At 49.3% G+C, this 20341-nt stretch overlaps 1 protein-coding gene across 1 annotated transcript in view; it reads right to left on the reverse strand.

The window, feature by feature from the left end:
• The window catches only part of clpb (caseinolytic mitochondrial matrix peptidase chaperone subunit B), a 94826-nt gene that overhangs the window by 40620 nt on the left and 33865 nt on the right, over positions 1-20341 (reverse strand). Inside the window, exons 4-6 of the mRNA XM_046315604.1 lie at positions 19611-19714; positions 16028-16156; positions 5912-6009 (exon numbers count right to left, since the gene is read on the reverse strand). Coding sequence (XP_046171560.1) covers positions 5912-6009; positions 16028-16156; positions 19611-19714 — 331 coding nt within the window. The remainder of the gene's footprint in view (positions 1-5911; positions 6010-16027; positions 16157-19610; positions 19715-20341) is intronic.

The raw sequence follows: 20341 nt of genomic DNA on the forward strand, positions 1-20341 counted from the left end.
TGGTTGTCGGCCTTTACACTCGTACCAGATACAGGTTGAATATGACAGATGGTGGCACTAATAAGAGCCTAAAGTGAAACATAGTATCTGACCAGTAACGAGTTCTACATGACGTCAGAACTCAGGCTCTGCCCTTCACAGCACTGTGAGGTTTTTGACTGACAGCTGTTCTGAACTTCAGCACCTTGAGTGACAACAAGTTGTCCCCATTCGTCTGGCTGATTGGGAAACGTGCAAATGTTTTGTTGTCCGAGTGAAGGGAAATGCTGTTCAATTAAGGTGACTCAATGTACATTGAAAGATGAGCCGTTGAGGATTATAATACGCTTTGATGTCCTATAAGCCAAACACCAACGAGTCCAAATATGACTACTGTGATGTAGAGTGAGGAGAACAGAACCAGACAGTCTGTGCCCCGGTCCGCTCAGCAGAAACGCATTCATCACACCTTTTAATCCGCACCAGAATTACCATCCGTTTCTCGGAATTGCGTTGTGAAAGCCGAACACTGTAAGATGTTATTATTTGTTGGCACTAGAACAAACTTTCAGATCACGCCCCCACCTGACCCACATTTAGATTTATAGACGTACCGTTTATGGATTGCTTAAAAAACAACATTAATCGTGCAGGGTGCCGAGGGGCCGAGCCTCCGGCCTAGGGGCTAGGGGAAGTGCCTCCGGCCTAGGGGAAGTGCCTCCGGCCTAGGGGAAGTGCCTCCGGCCTAGGGGAAGTGCCTCCGGCCTAGGGGAAGTGCCTCCGGCCTAGGGGAAGTGCCTCCGGCCTAGGGGAAGTGCCTCCGGCCTAGGGGCTAGGGGAAGTGCCTCCGGCCTAGGGGCTAGGGGAAGTGCCTCCGGCCTAGGGGCTAGGGAAGTGCCTCCGGCCTAGGGGCTAGGGGAAGTGCCTCCGGCCTAGGGGCTAGGGGAAGTGCCTCCGGCCTAGGGGCTAGGGGAAGTGCCTCCGGCCTAGGGGCTAGGGGAAGTGCCTCCGGCCTAGGGGCTAGGGGAAGTGCCTCCGGCCTAGGGGCTAGGGAAGTGCCTCCGGCCTAGGGGCTAGGGGAAGTGCCTCCGGCCTAGGGGCTAGGGAAGTGCCTCCGGCCTAGGGGCTAGGGAAGTGCCTCCGGCCTAGGGGCTAGGGGAAGTGCCTCCGGCCTAGGGGCTAGGGGAAGTGCCTCCGGCCTAGGGGCTAGGGAAGTGCCTCCGGCCTAGGGGCTAGGGGAAGTGCCTCCGGCCTAGGGGCTAGGGGAAGTGCCTCCGGCCTAGGGGAAGTGCCTCCGGCCAAGGGGCTAGGGGAAGTGCCTCCGGCCTAGGGGAAGTGCCTCCGGCCTAGGGGCTAGGGGAAGTGCCTCCGGCCTAGGGGAAGTGCCTAGGGGCTAGGGGAAGTGCCTAGGGGCTAGGGGAAGTGCCTACGGCCTAGGGGAAGTGCCTAGGGGCTAGGGGAAGTGCCTAGGGGCTAGGGGAAGTGCCTACGGCCTAAGGGCTAGGGGAAGTGCCTACGGCCTAGGGGAAGTGCCTACAGCATAGGGGCTAGGGGAAGTGCCTACGGCCTAGGGGCTAGGGGAAGTGCCTAGGGGCTAGGGGAAGTGCCTACGGCCTAGGGGAAGTGCCTACGGCCTAGGGGAAGTGCCTAGGGGTTAGGGGAAGTGCCTACGGCCTAGGGGAAGTGCCTAGGGGCTAGGGGAAGTGCCTACAGCATAGGGGCTAGGGGAAGTGCCTACGGCCTAGGGGCTAGGGGAAGTGCCTAGGGGCTAGGGGAAGTGCCTATGGCCTAGGGGAAGTGCCTAGGGGTTAGGGGAAGTGCCTACGGCCTAGGGGAAGTGCCTAGGGGCTAGGGGAAGTGCCTCCGGCCTAGGGGCTGGGGGAAGTGCCTACGGCCTAGGGGGAAGTGCCTACGGCCCGGGGGAAGTGCCTCCGGCCTAGGGGAAGTGCCTACGGCCTAGGGGCTAGGGGAAGTGCCTACGGCCTAGGGGCTAGGGGAAGTGCCTACGGCCTAGGGGAAGTGCCTACGGCCTAGGGGCTAGGGGAAGTGCCTACGGCCTAGGGGAAGTGCCTAGGGGGGCTAGGGGAAGTGCCTAGGGGGGGGAAGTGCCTAGGGGGGCTAGGGGGAAGTGCCTAGGGGCTAGGGGGGGAAGTGCCTAGGGGCTAGGGGGAAGTGCCTCCGGCCTAGGGGCTAGGGGGAAGTGCCTCCGGCCTAGGGGCTAGGGGGAAGTGCCTCCGGCCTAGGGGCTAGGGGGAAGTGCCTCTGGCATAGGCCTCCGGCCTAGGGGAAGTGCCTCCGGCCTAGGGGAAGTGCCTCCGGCCTAGGGGCTAGGGGAAGTGCCTCCGGCCTAGGGGAAGTGCCTAGGGGCTAGGGGAAGTGCATAGGGCCTAGGGAAAGTGCCTAGGGGGGGCTAGGGGAAGTGCCTACGGCCTAAGGGCTAGGGGAAGTGCCTACGGCCTAGGGGAAGTGCCTACAGCCTAGGGGATAGGGGAAGTGCCTACAGCCTAGGGGAAGTGCCTAGGGGCTAGGGGAAGTGCCTAGGGGCTAGGGCCTAGGGGCTAGGGGAAGTGCCTAGGGGCTAGGGGAAGTGCCTACGGCCTAGGGGAAGTGCCTAGGGGCTAGGGGAAGTGCCTAGGGGAAGTGCCTACGGCCTAGGGGAAGTGCCTACGGCCTAGGGGAAGTGCCTAGGGAAAGTGCCCACGGCCTAGGGGGCTAGGGGAAGTGCCTACGGCCTAGGGGAAGGGGCTAGGGGAAGTGCCTAGGGGAGGGTGCCTACGGCCTAGGGGAAGTGCCTACGGCCTAGGGGGAAGTGCCTACGGCCTAGGGGCTAGGGGAAGTGCCTAGGGGCTAGGGGAAGTGCCTAGGGGCTAGGGGAAGTGCCTAGGGGCTAGGGGAAGTGCCTAGGGCCTAAGGGCTAGGGGAAGTGCCTACGGCCTAGGGGAAGTGCCTACAGCCTAGGGGCTAGGGGAAGTGCCTACAGCCTAGGGGCTAGGGGAAGTGCCTAGGGGCTAGGGGAAGTGCCTAAGGGCTAGGGGAAGTGCCTAGGGGCTAGGGGAAGTGCCTAGGGGCTAGGGGAAGTGCCTAGGGGCTAGGGGAAATGCCTAGGGGCTAGGGGGAAGTGCCTAGGGGCTAGGGGAAGTGCCTAGGGGCTAGGGGAAGTGCCTAGGGGCTAGGGGAAGTGCCTAGGGGAAGTGCCTAGGGGCTAGGGGAAGTGCCTAGGGGCTAGGGGAAGGGGCTAGGGGAAGTGCCTACGGCCTAAGGGAAGTGCCTACGGCCTAAGGGAAGTGCCTACGGCCTAGGGGAAGTGCCTACGGCCTAGGGGAAGTGCCTAGGGGCTAGGGGAAGTGCCTAGGGCCTACGGCCTAAGGGAAGTGCCTACGGCCTAGGGGAAGTGCCTAGGGGCTAGGGGAAGTGCCTAGGGAAGTGCCTACGGCCTAGGGGAAGTGCCTAGGGGCTAGGGGAAGTGCCTACGGCCTAGGGGGGGAAGTGCCTAGGGGCTGGGGAAGTGCCTAGGGGAAGTGCCTAGGGGCTGGGGAAGTGCCTAGGGCCTAGGGGAAGTGCCGGCCTGGGGGAAGGGGCCTAGGGGAAGTGTGCCTACGGCCTAGGGGAAGTGCCTAGGGGCTAGGGGAAGTGCCTAGGGCCTAGGGGAAGTGCCTACGGCCTAGGGGAAGTGCCTACAGGGGGAAGGGGCTAGGGGAAGTGCCTACGGCCTAGGGGGAAGTGCCTACGGCCTAGGGGGTGCTAGGGGGGAAGTGCCTAGGGGCTAGGGAAGTGCCTAGGGGAAGTGCCTAGGGCCTAGGGAAGTGCCTACGGCCTAGGGGAAGTGCCTACGGCCTAGGGGAAGTGCCTACGGGGGCTAGGGGAAGTGCCTACGGCCAGGGGAAGTGGGCTACGGGGGAAGTGCCTAGGGCCTAGGGAAGTGCCTAGGGGCTAGGGGAAGTGCCTAGGGGCTAGGGGGAAGTGCCTAGGGGCTAGGGGAAGTACCCAGGGGCTAGGGGAAGTACCCAGGGGCTAGGGGAAGTGCCTACGGCCTAGGGGCTAGGGGAAGTGCCTAGGGGCTAGGGGAAGTGCCTACGGCCTAAGGGCTAGGGGAAGTGCCTACGGCCTAGGGGAAGTGCCTACAGCCTAGGGGCTAGGGGAAGTGCCTACGGCCTAGGGGCTAGGGGAAGTGCCTACGGCCTAGGGGAAGTGCCTAGGGCCTAGGGGAAGTGCCTAGGGCCTAGGGGAAGTGCCTAGGGCCTAGGGGCTAGGGGAAGTGCCTAGGGGCTAGGGGAAGTGCCTAGGGGCTAGGGGAAGTGCCTACGGCCTAAGGGCTAGGGGAAGTGACTACGGCCTAAGGGCTAGGGGAAGTGCCTACGGCCTAGGGGAAGTGCCTACAGCCTAGGGGCTAGGGGAAGTGCCTAGGGGCTAGGGGAAGTGCCTAGGGCCTAGGGGAAGTGCCTAGGGGCTAGGGGAAGTGCCTAGGGGAAGTGCCTACGGCCTATGGGCTAGGGGAAGTGCCTACGGCCTAAGGGCTAGGGGAAGTGCCTACGGCCTAAGGGCTAGGGGAAGTGCCTACGGCCTAGGGGCTAGGGGAAGTGCCTAGGGGCTAGGGGAAGTGCCTAGGGGCTAGGGGAAGTGCCTAGGGGAAGTGCCTACGGCCTAGGGGAAGTGCCTACGGCCTAGGGGAAGTGCCTATGGCCTAGGGGAAGTGCCTAGGGGCTAGGGGAAGTGCCTAGGGGCTAGGGGAAGTGCCTACGGCCTAGGGGAAGTGCCTACGGCCTAGGGGAAGTGCCTACAGCCTAGGGGCTAGGGGAAGTGCCTAGGGGCTAGGGGAAGTGCCTAGGGGCTAGGGGAAGTGCCTACGGCCTAGGGGCTAGGGGAAGAGCCTACGGCCTAGGGGCTAGGGGAAGTGCCTACGGCCTAAGGGCTAGGGGAAGTGCCTACGGCCTAGGGGAAGTGCCTACAGCCTAGGGGCTAGGAGAAGTGCCTAGGGGCTAGGGGAAGTGCCTAGGGGCTAGGGGAAGTGCCTAGGGGCTAGGGGGAAGTGCCTAGGGGCTAGGGGAAGTACCCAGGGGCTAGGGGAAGTACCCAGGGGCTAGGGGAAGTACCCAGGGGCTAGGGGAAGTGCCTACGGCCTAGGGGAAGTGCCTAGGGGCTAGGGGAAGTGCCTACGGCCTAAGGGCTAGGGGAAGTGCCTACGGCCTAGGGGAAGTGCCTACAGCCTAGGGGCTAGGGGAAGTGCCTACGGCCTAGGGGCTAGGGGAAGTGCCTACGGCCTAGGGGAAGTGCCTAGGGGCTAGGGGAAGTGCCTAGGGCCTAGGGGAAGTGCCTAGGGGCTAGGGGAAGTGCCTAGGGCCTAGGGGAAGTGCCTAGGGCCTAGGGGAAGTGCCTAGGGGCTAGGGGAAGTGCCTAGGGGCTAGGGGAAGTGCCTAGGGGCTAGGGGAAGTGCCTACGGCCTAAGGGCTAGGGGAAGTGCCTACGGCCTAAGGGCTAGGGGAAGTGCCTACGGCCTAGGGGAAGTGCCTACAGCCTAGGGGAAGTGCCTACAGCCTAGGGGCTAGGGGAAGTGCCTAGGGGCTAGGGGAAGTGCCTAGGGCCTAGGGGAAGTGCCTAGGGGCTAGGGGAAGTGCCTAGGGGCTAGGGGAAGTGCCTATGGGCTAAGGGGTTTGATTTCGGGTTGTGCATACGACTGCCTTGTCTTTAAACACACCAACACTAGTTCCCCTTTTAACCTCCACTAGCCTGGAACAGCCTTTACACCCCTCAGAGCCAATCATATCGCTCATTTCCCTGTCACTCCCCACTGGGGGTGTCTTTGTGTGTGTGTGTGTGTCTCCCAGTGGGGGGTGCAGATGTTTCCTGGGTGGAAGTTCGATCTCGTGCCGAGGAGGCTGGTCGTTAGTTTGCCAATCCTCGTGTAGTGTATTGTGTGTGTGTGTGTGTGAGATACCTTGCCCTCCCACTCCAGCAGTAGTGTGTGTAACTCTCCCTCCTTGGCGTAGGCTCTGGCTGTGTGTCCTAAGGCATTGGTCTGCAGGGGGTTGGCACCTGCACAGAGATCGAGAGAGGGAGGTTCGGGGGGTCAAAGGTTAGGGGTCAGACTGCAGCATTTGGACAGCTCAACAGGGTAGAAAGAGGGGTCATATATGTGATGCCTACTACCCCTATATTACAGTAGGTTACTATATCACAGTAGGTTACTACCCCTATATTATAGTAGGTTACTACCCCTATATTACAGTAGGTTACTATATTACAGTAGGTTACTATATCACAGTAGGTTACTATATCACAGTAGGTTACTATATTACAGTAGGTTACTATATCACAGTAGGTTACTATATCACAGTAGGTTACTATATCACAGTAGGTTACTATATCACAGTAGGTTACTATATCACAGTAGGTTACTATATCACAGTAGGTTACTATATCACAGTAGGTTACTATATTACAGTAGGTTACTATATTACAGTAGGTTACTATATTACAGTAGGTTACTATATCACAGTAGGTTACTATATTACAGTAGGTTACTATATCACAGTAGGTTACTATATTACAGTAGGTTACTATATTACAGTAGGTTACTATATTACAGTAGGTTACTATATCACAGTAGGTTACTATATTACAGTAGGTTACTATATTACAGTAGGTTACTATATCACAGTAGGTTACTATATTACAGTAGGTTACTATATTACAGTAGGTTACTATATTACAGTAGGTTACTATATCACAGTAGGTTACTATATTACAGTAGGTTACTATATCACAGTAGGTTACTATATTACAGTAGGTTATTACCCCTATATTACAGTAGGTTATTACCCCTATATTACAGTAGGTTATTACCCCTATATTACAGTAGGTTACTATATCACAGTAGGTTACTACCCCTATATTACAGTAGGTTACTATATTACAGTAGGTTACTATATCACAGTAGGTTATTACCCCTATATTACAGTAGGTTATTACCCCTATATCACAGTAGGTTATTACCCCTATATTACAGTAGGTTATTACCCCTATATCACAGTAGGTTACTATATCACAGTAGGTTACTATATCACAGTAGGTTACTATATCACAGTAGGTTACTATATCACAGTAGGTTACTATATTACAGTAGGTTACTATATTACAGTAGGTTACTATATCACAGTAGGTTACTATATCACAGTAGGTTACTATATTACAGTAGGTTACTATATCACAGTAGGTTATTACCCCTATATTACAGTAGGTTATTACCCCTATATTACAGTAGGTTATTACCCCTATATTACAGTAGGTTATTACCCCTATATTACAGTAGGTTACTATATCACAGTAGGTTACTACCCCTATATTACAGTAGGTTACTATATTACAGTAGGTTACTATATCACAGTAGGTTATTACCCCTATATTACAGTAGGTTATTACCCCTATATTACAGTAGGTTATTACCCCTATATCACAGTAGGTTATTACCCCTATATTACAGTAGGTTATTACCCCTATATCACAGTAGGTTACTATATTACAGTAGGTTACTATATCACAGTAGGTTACTATATTACAGTAGGTTACTATATCACAGTAGGTTACTATATCACAGTAGGTTACTATATCACAGTAGGTTACTATATTACAGTAGGTTACTACCCCTATAGCACAGTAGGTTATTACCCCTATATCACAGCAGGTGATTACCCCTATATTACAGTAGGTTACTATATCACAGTAGGTTATTACCCCTATATTACAGTAGGTTATTACCCCTATATTACAGTAGGTTACTATATCACAGTAGGTTATTACCCCTATATTACAGTAGGTTATTACCCCTATATTACAGTAGGTTATTACCCCTATATTACAGTAGGTTACTATATCACAGTAGGTTACTACCCCTATATTACAGTAGGTTATTACCTCTATATTACAGTAGGTTATTACCCCTATATTACAGTAGGTTATTACCTCTATATTACAGTAGGTTACTATATCACAGTAGGTTACTACCCCTATATCACAGTAGGTTATTACCTCTATATTACAGTAGGTTATTACCTCTATATTACAGTAGGTTATTACCCCTATATTACAGTAGGTTATTACCCCTATATTACAGTAGGTTACTATATCACAGTAGGTTACTACCCCTATATTACAGTAGGGTATTACCCCTATATTACAGTAGGTTACTATATCACAGTAGGTTAGTACCCCTATAGCACAGTAGGTTATTACCCCTATATTACAGTAGGTTACTATATTACAGTAGGTTACTATATTACAGTAGGTTACTACCCCTATAGCACAGTAGGTTATTACCCCTATATCACAGCAGGTGATTACCCCTATATTACAGTAGGTTACTATATCACAGTAGGTTATTACCCCTATATTACAGTAGGTTATTACCCCTATATTACAGTAGGTTATTACCCCTATATTACAGTAGGTTACTATATCACAGTAGGTTATTACCCCTATATTACAGGAGGTTATTACCCCTATATTAGAGTAGGTTATTACCCCTATATTACAGTAGGTTACTATATCACAGTAGGTTACTACCCCTATATTACAGTAGGTTATTACCTCTATATTACAGTAGGTTATTACCCCTATATTACAGTAGGTTATTACCTCTATATTACAGTAGGTTACTATATCACAGTAGGTTACTACCCCTATATCACAGTAGGTTACTACCCCTATATAACAGTAGGTTATTACCCCTATATCACAGTAGGTTATTACCTCTATATTACAGTAGGTTATTACCTCTATATCACAGTAGGTTATTACCTCTATATCACAGTAGGTTATTACCCCTATATTACAGTAGGTTATTACCCCTATATTACAGTAGGTTATTACCCCTATATCACAGTAGGTTATTACCTCTATATTACAGTAGGTTATTACCCCTATATTACAGTAGGTTATTACCCCTATATTACAGTAGGTTACTATATCACAGTAGGTTACTACCCCTATATTACAGTAGGGTATTACCCCTATATTACAGTAGGTTACTATATCACAGTCCTTCTGTAGCTCAGTTGGTAGAGCATGGCGCCTATAGCACAGTAGGTTATTACCCCTAGAATATTGACAGTAGCGTTAAACTATATTACCCCTATAGCACAGTAGGTTACTATATTACAGTAGGTTACTATATTACAGTAGGTTACTACCCCTATATTACAGTAGGGTATTACCCCTATATTACAGTAGGTTACTATATCACAGTAGGTTAGTACCCCTATAGCACAGTAGGTTATTACCCCTATATTACAGTAGGTTACTATATTACAGTAGGTTAGTACCCCTATATTACAGTAGGTTACTATATTACAGTAGGTTACTATATTACAGTAGGTTACTACCCCTATATTACAGTAGGTTACTATATCACAGTAGGTTACTACCCCTATATTACAGTAGGTTATTACCCCTATATCACAGTAGGTTATTACCCCTATATTACAGTAGGTTACTACCCCTATATTACAGTAGGTTACTACCCCTATATTACAGTAGGTTAGTACCCCTATATTACAGTAGGTTATTACCCCTATATTACAGTAGGTTACTATATTACAGTAGGTTATTACCCCTATATTACAGTAGGTTACTATATTACAGTAGGTTACTACCCCTATATTACAGTAGGTTACTATATTACAGTAGGTTATTACCCCTATATTACAGTAGGTTATTACCCCTATATCACAGTAGGTTACTACCCCTATATCACAGTAGGTTACTACCCCTATATCACAGTAGGTTACTACCCCTATATCACAGTAGGTTACTACCCCTATATCACAGTAGGTTATTACCCCTATATCACAGCAGGTTATTACCCCTATATTACAGTAGGTTACTACCCCTATATCACAGTAGGTTATTACCCCTATATCACAGTAGGTTATTACCCCTATATTACAGTAGGTTATTACCCCTATATTACAGTAGGTTAGTATATCACAGTAGGTTATTACCCCTATATTACAGTAGGTTACTATATTACAGTAGGTTACTACCCCTATATTACAGTAGGTTACTATGTTACAGTAGGTTACTACCCCTATATTACAGTAGGTTAATATATTACAGTAGGTTATTACCCCTATATTACAGTAGGTTATTACCCCTATATCACAGTAGGTTACTACCCCTATATCACAGTAGGTTATTACCCCTATATCACAGTAGGTTATTACCCCTATATCACAGTAGATTATTATCCCTATATTACAGTAGGTTATTACTCCTATATCACAGTAGGTTATTACCCCTATATTACAGTAGGTTATTACCCCTATATCACAGTAGGTTATTACCCCTATATCACAGTAGATTATTATCCCTATATTACAGTAGGTTATCACCCCTATATTACAGTAGGTTATTACCCCTATATCACAGTAGGTTACTACCCCTATATTACAGTAGGTTACTACCCCTATATCACAGTAGGTTTCTATATCACAGTAGGTTAATACCCCTATATCACATATATATTACACACACACACTAAAGGGCTGAGGTAACTTCAGGAGAGACAGCACGTGTTACAGTGAGTGTGTCAGTGATTGAATGTGTGTGTGAGTCAATGATTGAGAATGTGTGTCAGTGATTGAATGTGTGTGTGAGAGTGTAGGTGTCAGTGAGTCAATGATTGAGAATGTGCGTGTGAGAGTGTGTGTCGGGGATTGAGAGTGTTTAATGGCAGTGTGGGGTGCCGGTGGTGTTGTCTGTAAGGGTGGTTAGCATTGCCTTATGCCCTGACCTGAACTCTTAACTCAGTGTCACACACACACACACCTCTGTAGCGATGCCGCATTGGTGTGTTTTGCGATGCTGTGTGTGTCTGTGTATGGTCGTAGTGTTGCTGTGAGCGAAGACCAGTGAGAGTAATCGGCATGGTGATTATTGATAAAAACCTAAACACCTGCCCTGCTCCCAAACCAATGATCCAAACCTCAAACATAAAGGACAAAAGCAATATACCAGCTGACACACACCCACACACACTCACAGCTCCCCTCACCTGCCTCACACACTCTCTGTCCCCCCGTTCTGTTTCCAACATAATAAATAGCATCATTTAGGCCTTTAATATCAGCCCAACCCTCTGGGCCAAGGATCAACCCTAACGACCACTAACCCTCAGAGAGAGAGAGATAGAGGGGGGAGAGAGAGAAAGAGGGGGGAGATGGGATAGAGCGAGGGGAGATGGGTGAGAGAGAAAGAGGGGGGAGAGGGTGTAGAGAGAAAGAGGAGAGAGTGGGGGGAGAAAGGGTAGAGAGAAAGAAGAGGAGATGGGGGAGAGTGGGGTGAGAGAGAGAGGGGGAGAGAGAAAGAAGGGGTGAGAGAGGGGGAGAGAAAGAGGGGAGAGAGAAAGAGGGGAGAGAGAAAGAAGGGGAGAGTGGGGGAGAGAAAGAAGGGGAGAGAGAGAAAGAAGGGGTGAGGGGGTAGAGAAAGAGGGGAGAGAGAAGGGGAGGGAGAGAAAGAGGGGAGAGAGAAAGAGGGGAGAGTGGGGGGAGAGAGAAAGAAGGGGGTAGAGAAAGAGGGGAGAGTGGGGGGAGAGAGAGGGGGAGGGGGGAGAGAGGGGAGAGAGAGAGGGGGAGAGAAAGAGGGGAGAGAGAAAGAGGGGGAGAGAAAAAGAGGGGAGAGTGGGGGAGAGAGAAAGAAGGGGAGAGAGAAAGAGGGGAGAGTGGGGGGAGAGAGAGTGGGGGGAAAGAGGAGAGAGTGGGGGGGAGAGAGAAAGAGGGGAGAGTGGGGGGAGAGAAAGAAGGGGAGAGAGAGGGGAGAGGGAAAGAGGGGAGAGAGAGGGGAGAGGGAAAGAGGAGAGAAAAGAGGGGGAGACGGGGGAGAGAGAGGGGGAGGGAGAGAGAGGGGGTAGAGAGAAAGAGGGGAGAGAGAAAGAGGGGAGAGAGAAAGGAGGGGAGACGGGGGGAGAGAGGGTATATTGAAACAGACTCAATAAAAGCATTAAATTCCCTTACAAAACCACCTTTATTATTGCCTTATTAAAAACGGCTATTAGGAGTATTCTCTACCTCCCTCCCCCGTTCCCATACAGCTGGTGGGACAGGGACCCTGCGGGTCTGTGTGTATGCCTGAGTGTCTTTACCCCCCTGGTCAGGGCCATGCGCCGCTCTATCACTCTCTGCCAGGCTTGTGGGGCCCTGTGTGGAGCCTGGGGGATGGGTAGTGAGCTTCCCCAGGCAGGTTGAGGGCTGCTGGGGCAGGACCCTGCTTGAGATGGGCCTACAGGCGGTGATGGATGGAGGCGTGAGACAACTGAGGCGAAGAGAGCAAGACAACGCACAGGGGTCACACACACACACACACACACACACACACACACACACACACACACACACACACACACACACACACACACACACACACACACACACACACACACACACACACACACACACACACAGGGAAATAAACAAACACAAGTGCAAGCACAAATACACAGGCGCATGTACACTTTTAAACAACAAACACACACAGGTTCTCATCATTGACAGCTGTTATTCAACAGAAAGATAAACAGGAAAACAAAAGATGCAAGCACAAATAGGAAAACAGGCGCATGGAGAAGAGCAGCAGGAAAACAGAAAGATACACTTTTAAACACAGGAAAACACACACACACAGGAAAACAGAAAGTTCTCAGGAAAACAGAAAGATTGACAGCTGTTATTCAACAGAAAGATGGAGGAGAGCAGCAGGAAAACAAAAAGATGGAGAGCAGCAGGAAAACAGAAAGATGGAGGAGAGCAGCAGGAAAACAGAAAGATGGAGGAGAGCAGCAGGAAAACAGAAAGATGGAAAGCAGGAAAACAGAAAGATGGAGGAGAGCAGCAGGAAAACAGAAAGATGGAGGAGAGCAGCAGGAAAACAGAAAGATGGAGGAGAGCAGCAGGAAAACAGAAAGATGGAAGAGAGCAGAGGAAAGGAGGGACCAATAGGAATCGTGAAACTGAGCTGAGGAAGAAAACAAGAAACAACTTCTCCTTCTGTTACTGTGTGTGTGTGTGTGTGTGTGTGTGTGTGTGTGTGTGTGTGTGTGTGTGTGTGTGTGTGTGTGTGTGTGTGTGTGTGTGTGAGAAGGGAGGGAGGTCACAGATGGATTCTGATTGGCTATGATAGCAGTGCCGGTCAGGCGTGGTTGGGTCGTCTGGGTAACAACATCTTTAATGTGATTGGTTTAGAATAATCGTTTCTGTTTTGAGAAATTTCTCCAGTTTAAAAAAAAGAAGTAAAACTGTATCAGGAAGGAGAGAGTGTGTGTATGGAGGTGTGGGGGGGGGGGGGGTGTTATTCCATTAGGTGAGTAGAATTGTTTAAGCACTTAGATTACTCATTCTCTCATCCTCCTCCCTCTTTCCCCTTTTGCTGTGTCTAGTTCTACTGGTCAGTTTGAGGAAGAGAGAAGAAGAAGATGGAGGACCAGGACACGACAGTGGGAGTGGTGTAATCCATCACAAACCGAACATTGTTCCCGTAACTCAATCATGACAGTGTTTGCGTGTGTGTGTGTGTGTGTGTGTGTGTGTGTGTGTGTGTTGTTTGCGTGTGTGTGTGCTTACCTAGTAATTAAGACAGTGGTCTAAGCTTTTCGGGGTTTATTTGGACATTTTTAAGGATGCAGATTATTTGCGATACCTTTTGCACATAGCAGTAATGCTTTAGATCCATTAAATAAGAGCAGTTTAGAGACTTCCTCATACCAAAGGGCAACAATCATTTTCTTTAACAATCATTCTTCAGTCCTATCTCCTTAGAAAGTCATTATTCAATGTATAAATTAACCCCCCCCCCCCCAACACTAATAACATACTCATAGATATTCAATATGTATACACTAATAACATACTCATAGATATTCAATATGAACAGTATATGTATTTATCATCATTAGTCATTTAGGTCAACATTGGATCATTCAGAGATCCTCACTGAACTTCTGGAGAGTTTGCTGCACTGAAAGTAAAGGGGCTGAATAATTTTACACGCTCAATTTTTCAGTTTTTGATTTGTTAAAAAAGTTTGAAATATCGAATAAATGTCGTTCCACTTCATGATTGTGTCCCACTTATTGTTGATTCTTCACAAAAAAAATACAGTTTTATATCTTTATGTTTGAAGCCTGAAATGTGGCAAAAGGTCGCAAAGTTCAAGGGGGCCGAATACTTTCGCAAGGCACTGTATACACTAACCCCCACACTAATAACATACTCATAGATATTCAATATGTATACACTAACCCCCCCCCCAAGACTAATAAAATACTCATAGATATTAAATATGTATACACTAATAACATACTCATAGATATTCAATATGTATACACTAACCCCCCCCCAAGACTAATAAAATACTCATAGATATTAAATATATATACACTAATAACATACTCATAGATATTAAATATGTATACACTAACCCCCCCAGCACTAATAAAATACTCATAGAAATCACACACACAGACAAATCAAGGTGCTTTATTGGCATGGTAACATATGTTTACATATTACACTTGGACAGTTTCTAAAATAATAGAGACATTTCAAATGTCATACTATGTCTATATGTGACCTAATTCAGGAAACTAGGCGTATGTCGCAAGTTACGACTTCACAGGAGAGCTGTTTGAACGTAAAAACAAGTTTTGTTTTTATCAAAAATTTGTTTTTTTGGGGGGCAGAAATGCATTCTGGAACATGTGAACTTTCATGTGCCTTAATAACAAACATGTATGTCATTTGTAAACACGAATACAATTGCTAAATTAGAGCCTTGTTGGTTAAATTGGCTGAGATAATGAGTGGGCTGGACATGCCGAGAGAGGAGTTCGGATTGGTCTGCAATATAGAGGGCTTCTGTCTATTGGAACTCATTAGTATGTGTTGGTACTCCTGTTGAACGCGGCTTTAAAAATGTTTTTATTGTGTAGTGGAGCTGCATCAGTGTTGCTCTCCACTTTCTGAAGGATCACGTTGTGAAATCAGTGGAATTTGAGTATGATCGCTAAAGAGATGGAGGAAACACCTGTCTCCGGATTACATCTTCAAACTAAGGGCAACCGTGGCATCTGTAACAGGGAGATGCGTCCATCATGCATAATGATGTATACAGGTATGATAGTCTAGCGTTAGCTAGCTACAATTTCAGATAATACACCTTTCTAATTTGGACAGAAAATGGTTTAATTTCAAGCTAAAGTGTACTATTAGCTAGCTAGCTGTCTGGCTCCCTAGCTGACGTTATTTGTTTCCCAGAGCCGTTTGCTGTGATGGCACACTGTTGTATTTCACCCAGTAGATATGGGAGTTTATCAAAATTGGATTTGTTTTTTTCGAATTCTTTATAGATCTGTGTATTCTGAGGGAAATATGTGTCCCTAATATAGCCATACATTTGGCAGGAGGTTAGGAAGTGCAGCTCAGTTTCCACCTCATTTTGTGGACAGTGTGCACATAGCCTGTCTTCTCTTGAGAGCCATGTCTGCCTACGGCGGCCTTTCTCAATAGCAAGGCTACGCTCACTGAGTCTGTACATAGTCAAAGCTTTCCTTAAGTTTGGGTCAGTCACAGTGGTCAGGTATTCTGCCACTGTGTTCTCTCTGTTTAGGGCCAGATAGCATTCTAGTTTGCTCTGTTTTTTTGTTAAATCTTTCCAATGTGTCAAATAATGGTCTTTTTGTTTTCTCATGATTTGGTTGGGTCTAATCTCACAGTTTCTCTCTATTTTCTTGTGGTGTTGCCCCAGGACAGGTTCTATGCAAGGGTCAGAGATCAATTAGGTCTGGAGGGAGGTTGGGGCATACTTGTTTCAAACCCACTGGTGTGTAGAGAGACCACAGGAGGGGGTGGATGTTCTGCCCTGGGGTAGTGTGTTCGGCAGAGGACCCGAGTCACAGACAGGTGTGAGACAGAAACCCAATCAGTCACTTGAAGTACACCTCAAGGACATGATGTGTGTGTGTGTGTGGATGCGTGTGCACGTGTCAGTGTGTGTATGCATGACTCACCTTTCTCCAGCAGCATGCGTACAGCGAGTGGGTCGTCGGCCAGCGTTGCGTAGTGTAGGGCTGTGCAACCACGGAAACCAGCCCTGCTACTTAGCCTGCTACTAAATTCATCCTCCCTGGAAACTAACACTGACAGAGAGACAGACAGACAGACAGATTAATAAATCAGTTGTATTTTTATCTTCTCCATTCATGTAAATAATAATTCTGATAATCAAACTAATTTCTATATTAGAGAGAATCCATGGTGTTTCTACTAAAAATAAAAGCAATGGCCCTGATAATGTGTTCGTCAACTCTATCATGTATAGTAATGATACACACTTCTTTATTACACAAACAGCTCTCTCTCTCTCCCTCTCTCCCTCTCTCCCTCTCTCCCTCCCTCCCTCCCTCCCTCTCTCTCTCTCTCTCTCCCTCTCTCCCTCTCCCTCTCCCTCTCCCTCTCCCTCTCTACCCAGCACTTAGTTTTCTCCTTCCGACCACCACTTGTCATCCTCCCTGGCTCTCTTTTCCCCGACACTCCCTCTCTCCCTCTCATTGTCTGCCTTCATCTCTTTCCCTGGAACTTTGTCTCTTCACTCCCTCCCTCCCTCCCTCCATCAGCGAATCCCCCCTCCCCATCTCTCACTGACAGGCTGGCCGGTGTGTGTATGGATGTCTGAGAGGGATAATCACAGCAAACTCAATAAAGCGTCGCGCAGGCCCGCCTAGCCCATCTATCAGCGTGCGTCTGGGAAATGCTTCCCCACGCAACGCCGCCCCGCGTGGACCCAAAGCTGACAGCTATATAAATGTGTGCAATATACATATCACATATAAATATGTCTGCAGAGCCAGCAGAGGCTGAGCCTGTGTGTGTGTGTGTGTGTGTGTGTGTCTGTGTCTGTGTGTGTGTGTGTGTCTGTGTGTCTGTGTGTGTGTGTGTGTGTGTGTGTCTGTGTGTCTGTGTGTGTGTGTCTGTGTGTGTGTGTCTGTGTGTGTGTGTCTGTGTGTCTGTGTCTGTGTGTGTGTGTGTGTGTGTCTGTGTGTGTGTGTCTGTGTGTCTGTGTGTGTGTGTCTGTGTGTGTGTGTGTGTGTGTGTGTGTGTGTGTGTGTGTGTGTGTGTGTGTGTGTGTGTGTGTGTGTGTGTGTGTGTGTGTGTGTGTGTGTGTGTGTGATTGTGTGTGTGTGTCTGTGTGTGTGTGTCTGTGTGTGTGTGTCTGTGTGTGTGTGTGTGTGTCTGTGTGTGTGTGTGTGTGTCTGTGTGTGTGTCTGTGTGTGTGTCTGTGTGTGTGTGTGTGATTGTGTGTGTGTGTCTGTGTGTGTGTGTCTGTGTGTGTGTGTCTGTGTGTGTGTGTGTGTGTGTGTGTCTGTGTGTGTGTGTCTGTGTGTGTGTGTCTGTGTGTGTGTGTCTGTGTGTGTGTGTCTGTGTGTGTGTGTCTGTGTGTGTGTGTCTGTGTGTGTGTGTCTGTGTGTGTGTGTCTGTGTGTGTGTGTCTGTGTGTGTGTGTCTGTGTGTGTGTGTCTGTGTGTGTGTGTCTGTGTGTGTTTCCATAGAAAACAAATAAAACAACGCCTCCACCAGAAAATAAATAAAATAAATAAATGGCGAACAAATGAAACTCTTACATATATGCAAATATGAGAGGAGCTCATAATGTCTGTCTACAGTTAGAATTCATCTATGTAATAACAAACTAACGACCAGGGCCCAGTGTGGGTCTGTCTATCTAACAAACTAACGACCAGGGCCCAGTGTGGGTCTGTCTATCTAACAAACTAACGACCAGGGCCCAGTGTGGGACTGTCTATCTAACAAACTAATGACCAGGGCCCTGTGTGGGTCTGTCTATCTAACAAACTAATGACCAGGGCCCTGTGTGGGTCTGTCTATCTAACAAACTAATGACCAGGGCCCAGTGTGGGTCTGTCTATCTAACAAACTAACGACCAGGGCCCAGTGTGGGTCTGTCTGTCTAACAAACTAACGACCAGGGCCCAGTGTGGGACTGTCTATCTAACAAACTAACGACCAGGGCCCAGTGTGGGTCTGTCTGTCTAACAAACTAACGACCAGGGCCCACTGTGGGTCTGTCTAACAAACTAACGACCAGGGCCCACTGTGGGTCTGTCTGTCTAGCTAACAACCTAAAGACCAGGGCCCACAGTGGGTGAGACTGTCTAACAAACTAACGACCAGGGCCCACTGTGGGTCTGTCTGTCTGTCTAACAAACTAACGACCAGGGCCCAGTGTGAGTCTGTCTGTCTAACAAACGAATGACCAGGGCCCACAGTGGGTCTGTCTGTCTAACAAACTAACGACCAGGGCCCACTGTGGGTCTAACAACCTAAAGACCAGGGCCCACTGTGGGTCTGTCTGTCTATCTAACAAACTAACGACCAGGGCCCAGTGTGGGTCTGTCTGTCTGTCTAACAAACTAACGACCAGGGCCCACTGTGGGTCTGTCTGTCTGTCTAACAAACTAACGACCAGGGCCCACTGTGGGTCTGTCTAACAAACTAACGACCAGGGCCCACTGTGGGTCTAACAACCTAAAGACCAGGGCCCACTGTGGGTCTGTCTGTCTGTCTAACTAACGACCAGGGCCCACTGTGGATCTGTCTGTCTAACAAACTAACGACCAGGGCCCACTGTGGGTCTGTCTATCTAACAAACTAACGACCAGGGCCCACTGTGGGACTGTCTGTCTAAATAACGACTAGGGCCCACTGTGGGTCTGTCTGTCTGTCTAACAAACTAACGACCAGGGCCCACTGTGGGTCTGTCTGTCTAACAAACTAACGACCAGGGCCCACTGTGGGTCTGTCTAACAAACTAACGACCAGGGCCCACTGTGGGTCTGTCTGTCTAACAAACTAACGACCAGGGCCCACTGTGGGTCTGTCTAACAAACTAACGACCAGGGCCCACTGTGGGTCTAACAACCTAAAGACCAGGGCCCACTGTGGGTCTGTCTGTCTGTCTAACTAACGACCAGGGCCCACTGTGGATCTGTCTGTCTAACAAACTAACGACCAGGGCCCACTGTGGGTCTGTCTATCTAACAAACTAACGACCAGGGCCCACTGTGGGACTGTCTGTCTAAATAACGACTAGGGCCCACTGTGGGTCTGTCTGTCTGTCTAACAAACTAACGACCAGGGCCCACTGTGGGTCTGTCTAACAAACTAACGACCAGGGCCCAGTGTGGGTCTGTCCGTCTGTCCAACAAACTAACGACCAGGGCCCAGTGTGGGTCTGTCTGTCTAACAAACTAACGACCAGGGCCCACTGTGGGTCTGTCTAACAAACTAACGACCAGGGCCCAGTGTGGGTCTGTCTGTCTATCTAACAAACTAACGACCAGGGCCCACTGTGGGTCTGTCTAACAAACTAACGACCAGGGCCCAGTGTGGGTCTGTCTGTCTATCTAACAAACTAACGACCAGAGCCCAGTGTGGGTGTAACTGTCTGTCTACAACATCATCACGTGTGTAAGATATACTCCAGTTTTGTCTCTTAGTTGGGGGTTTAGGAGGATGCTCCAGTTTGTCTCTGAGTTGGGGGGTTAGGAGGATGGATGAATGATGTCATAGTTACCTTCCAGTGAGTGAATGCCCTTCTCTCTGGACGTGTCATAGACGTTGTTGAAGTCGTCTCCTGCGTTAGGATCAGCCCCAGACTCCAGCAGAACCTTCACCACGCTGGAAAACACAAACACACATTTAGTAAAACAACAAGGGTATGTGTGCCATCTGACAATGGACTCCAGACTCCATATCAGAGGACCAGCCACCTCCCTGGCAGAGGACCAGCGACCTCCCTGGCAGAGGACCAGCGACCTCCCTGGCAGAGGACCAGCGACCTCCCTGGCAGAGGACCAGCGACCTCCCTGGCAGAGGACCAGCGACCTCCCTGGCAGAGGACCACAGCGACCTCCCTGGCAGAGGACCACAGCGACCTCCCTGGCAGAGGACCAGCGACCTCCCTGGCAGAGGACCAGCGACCACCCTGGCTGTGACTGTGTCTAAGGTGCTCCCTCCTCCCTCCACTGCTCAGACTGATCTACTGCATTTTGTTACATCTCATCTTATTGACATTTGTCTATTGTAAATGTTATTGGAATTCCCATTAGAACTATTTAACCATCTCTAAATGTCCCACAACCCTCCAGGCCACAGGTTGGCCACACAGGGGTGGGGAGTACCCATGGGAACCATGGGAAATGGACAGGGTAGACTCCATCCCCCTTACCCCCCACCCAGTGTCCCCAAACTGGCGAGGGTGCTAGGGGACGTTTCCGGCGCTGTGTGAACTCCTTCAGTGGAGCG

Source organism: Oncorhynchus gorbuscha, linkage group LG19 (assembly GCF_021184085.1).
Source record: "Oncorhynchus gorbuscha isolate QuinsamMale2020 ecotype Even-year linkage group LG19, OgorEven_v1.0, whole genome shotgun sequence".
In the NCBI taxonomy this organism is placed as follows: domain Eukaryota; kingdom Metazoa; phylum Chordata; class Actinopteri; order Salmoniformes; family Salmonidae; genus Oncorhynchus; species Oncorhynchus gorbuscha.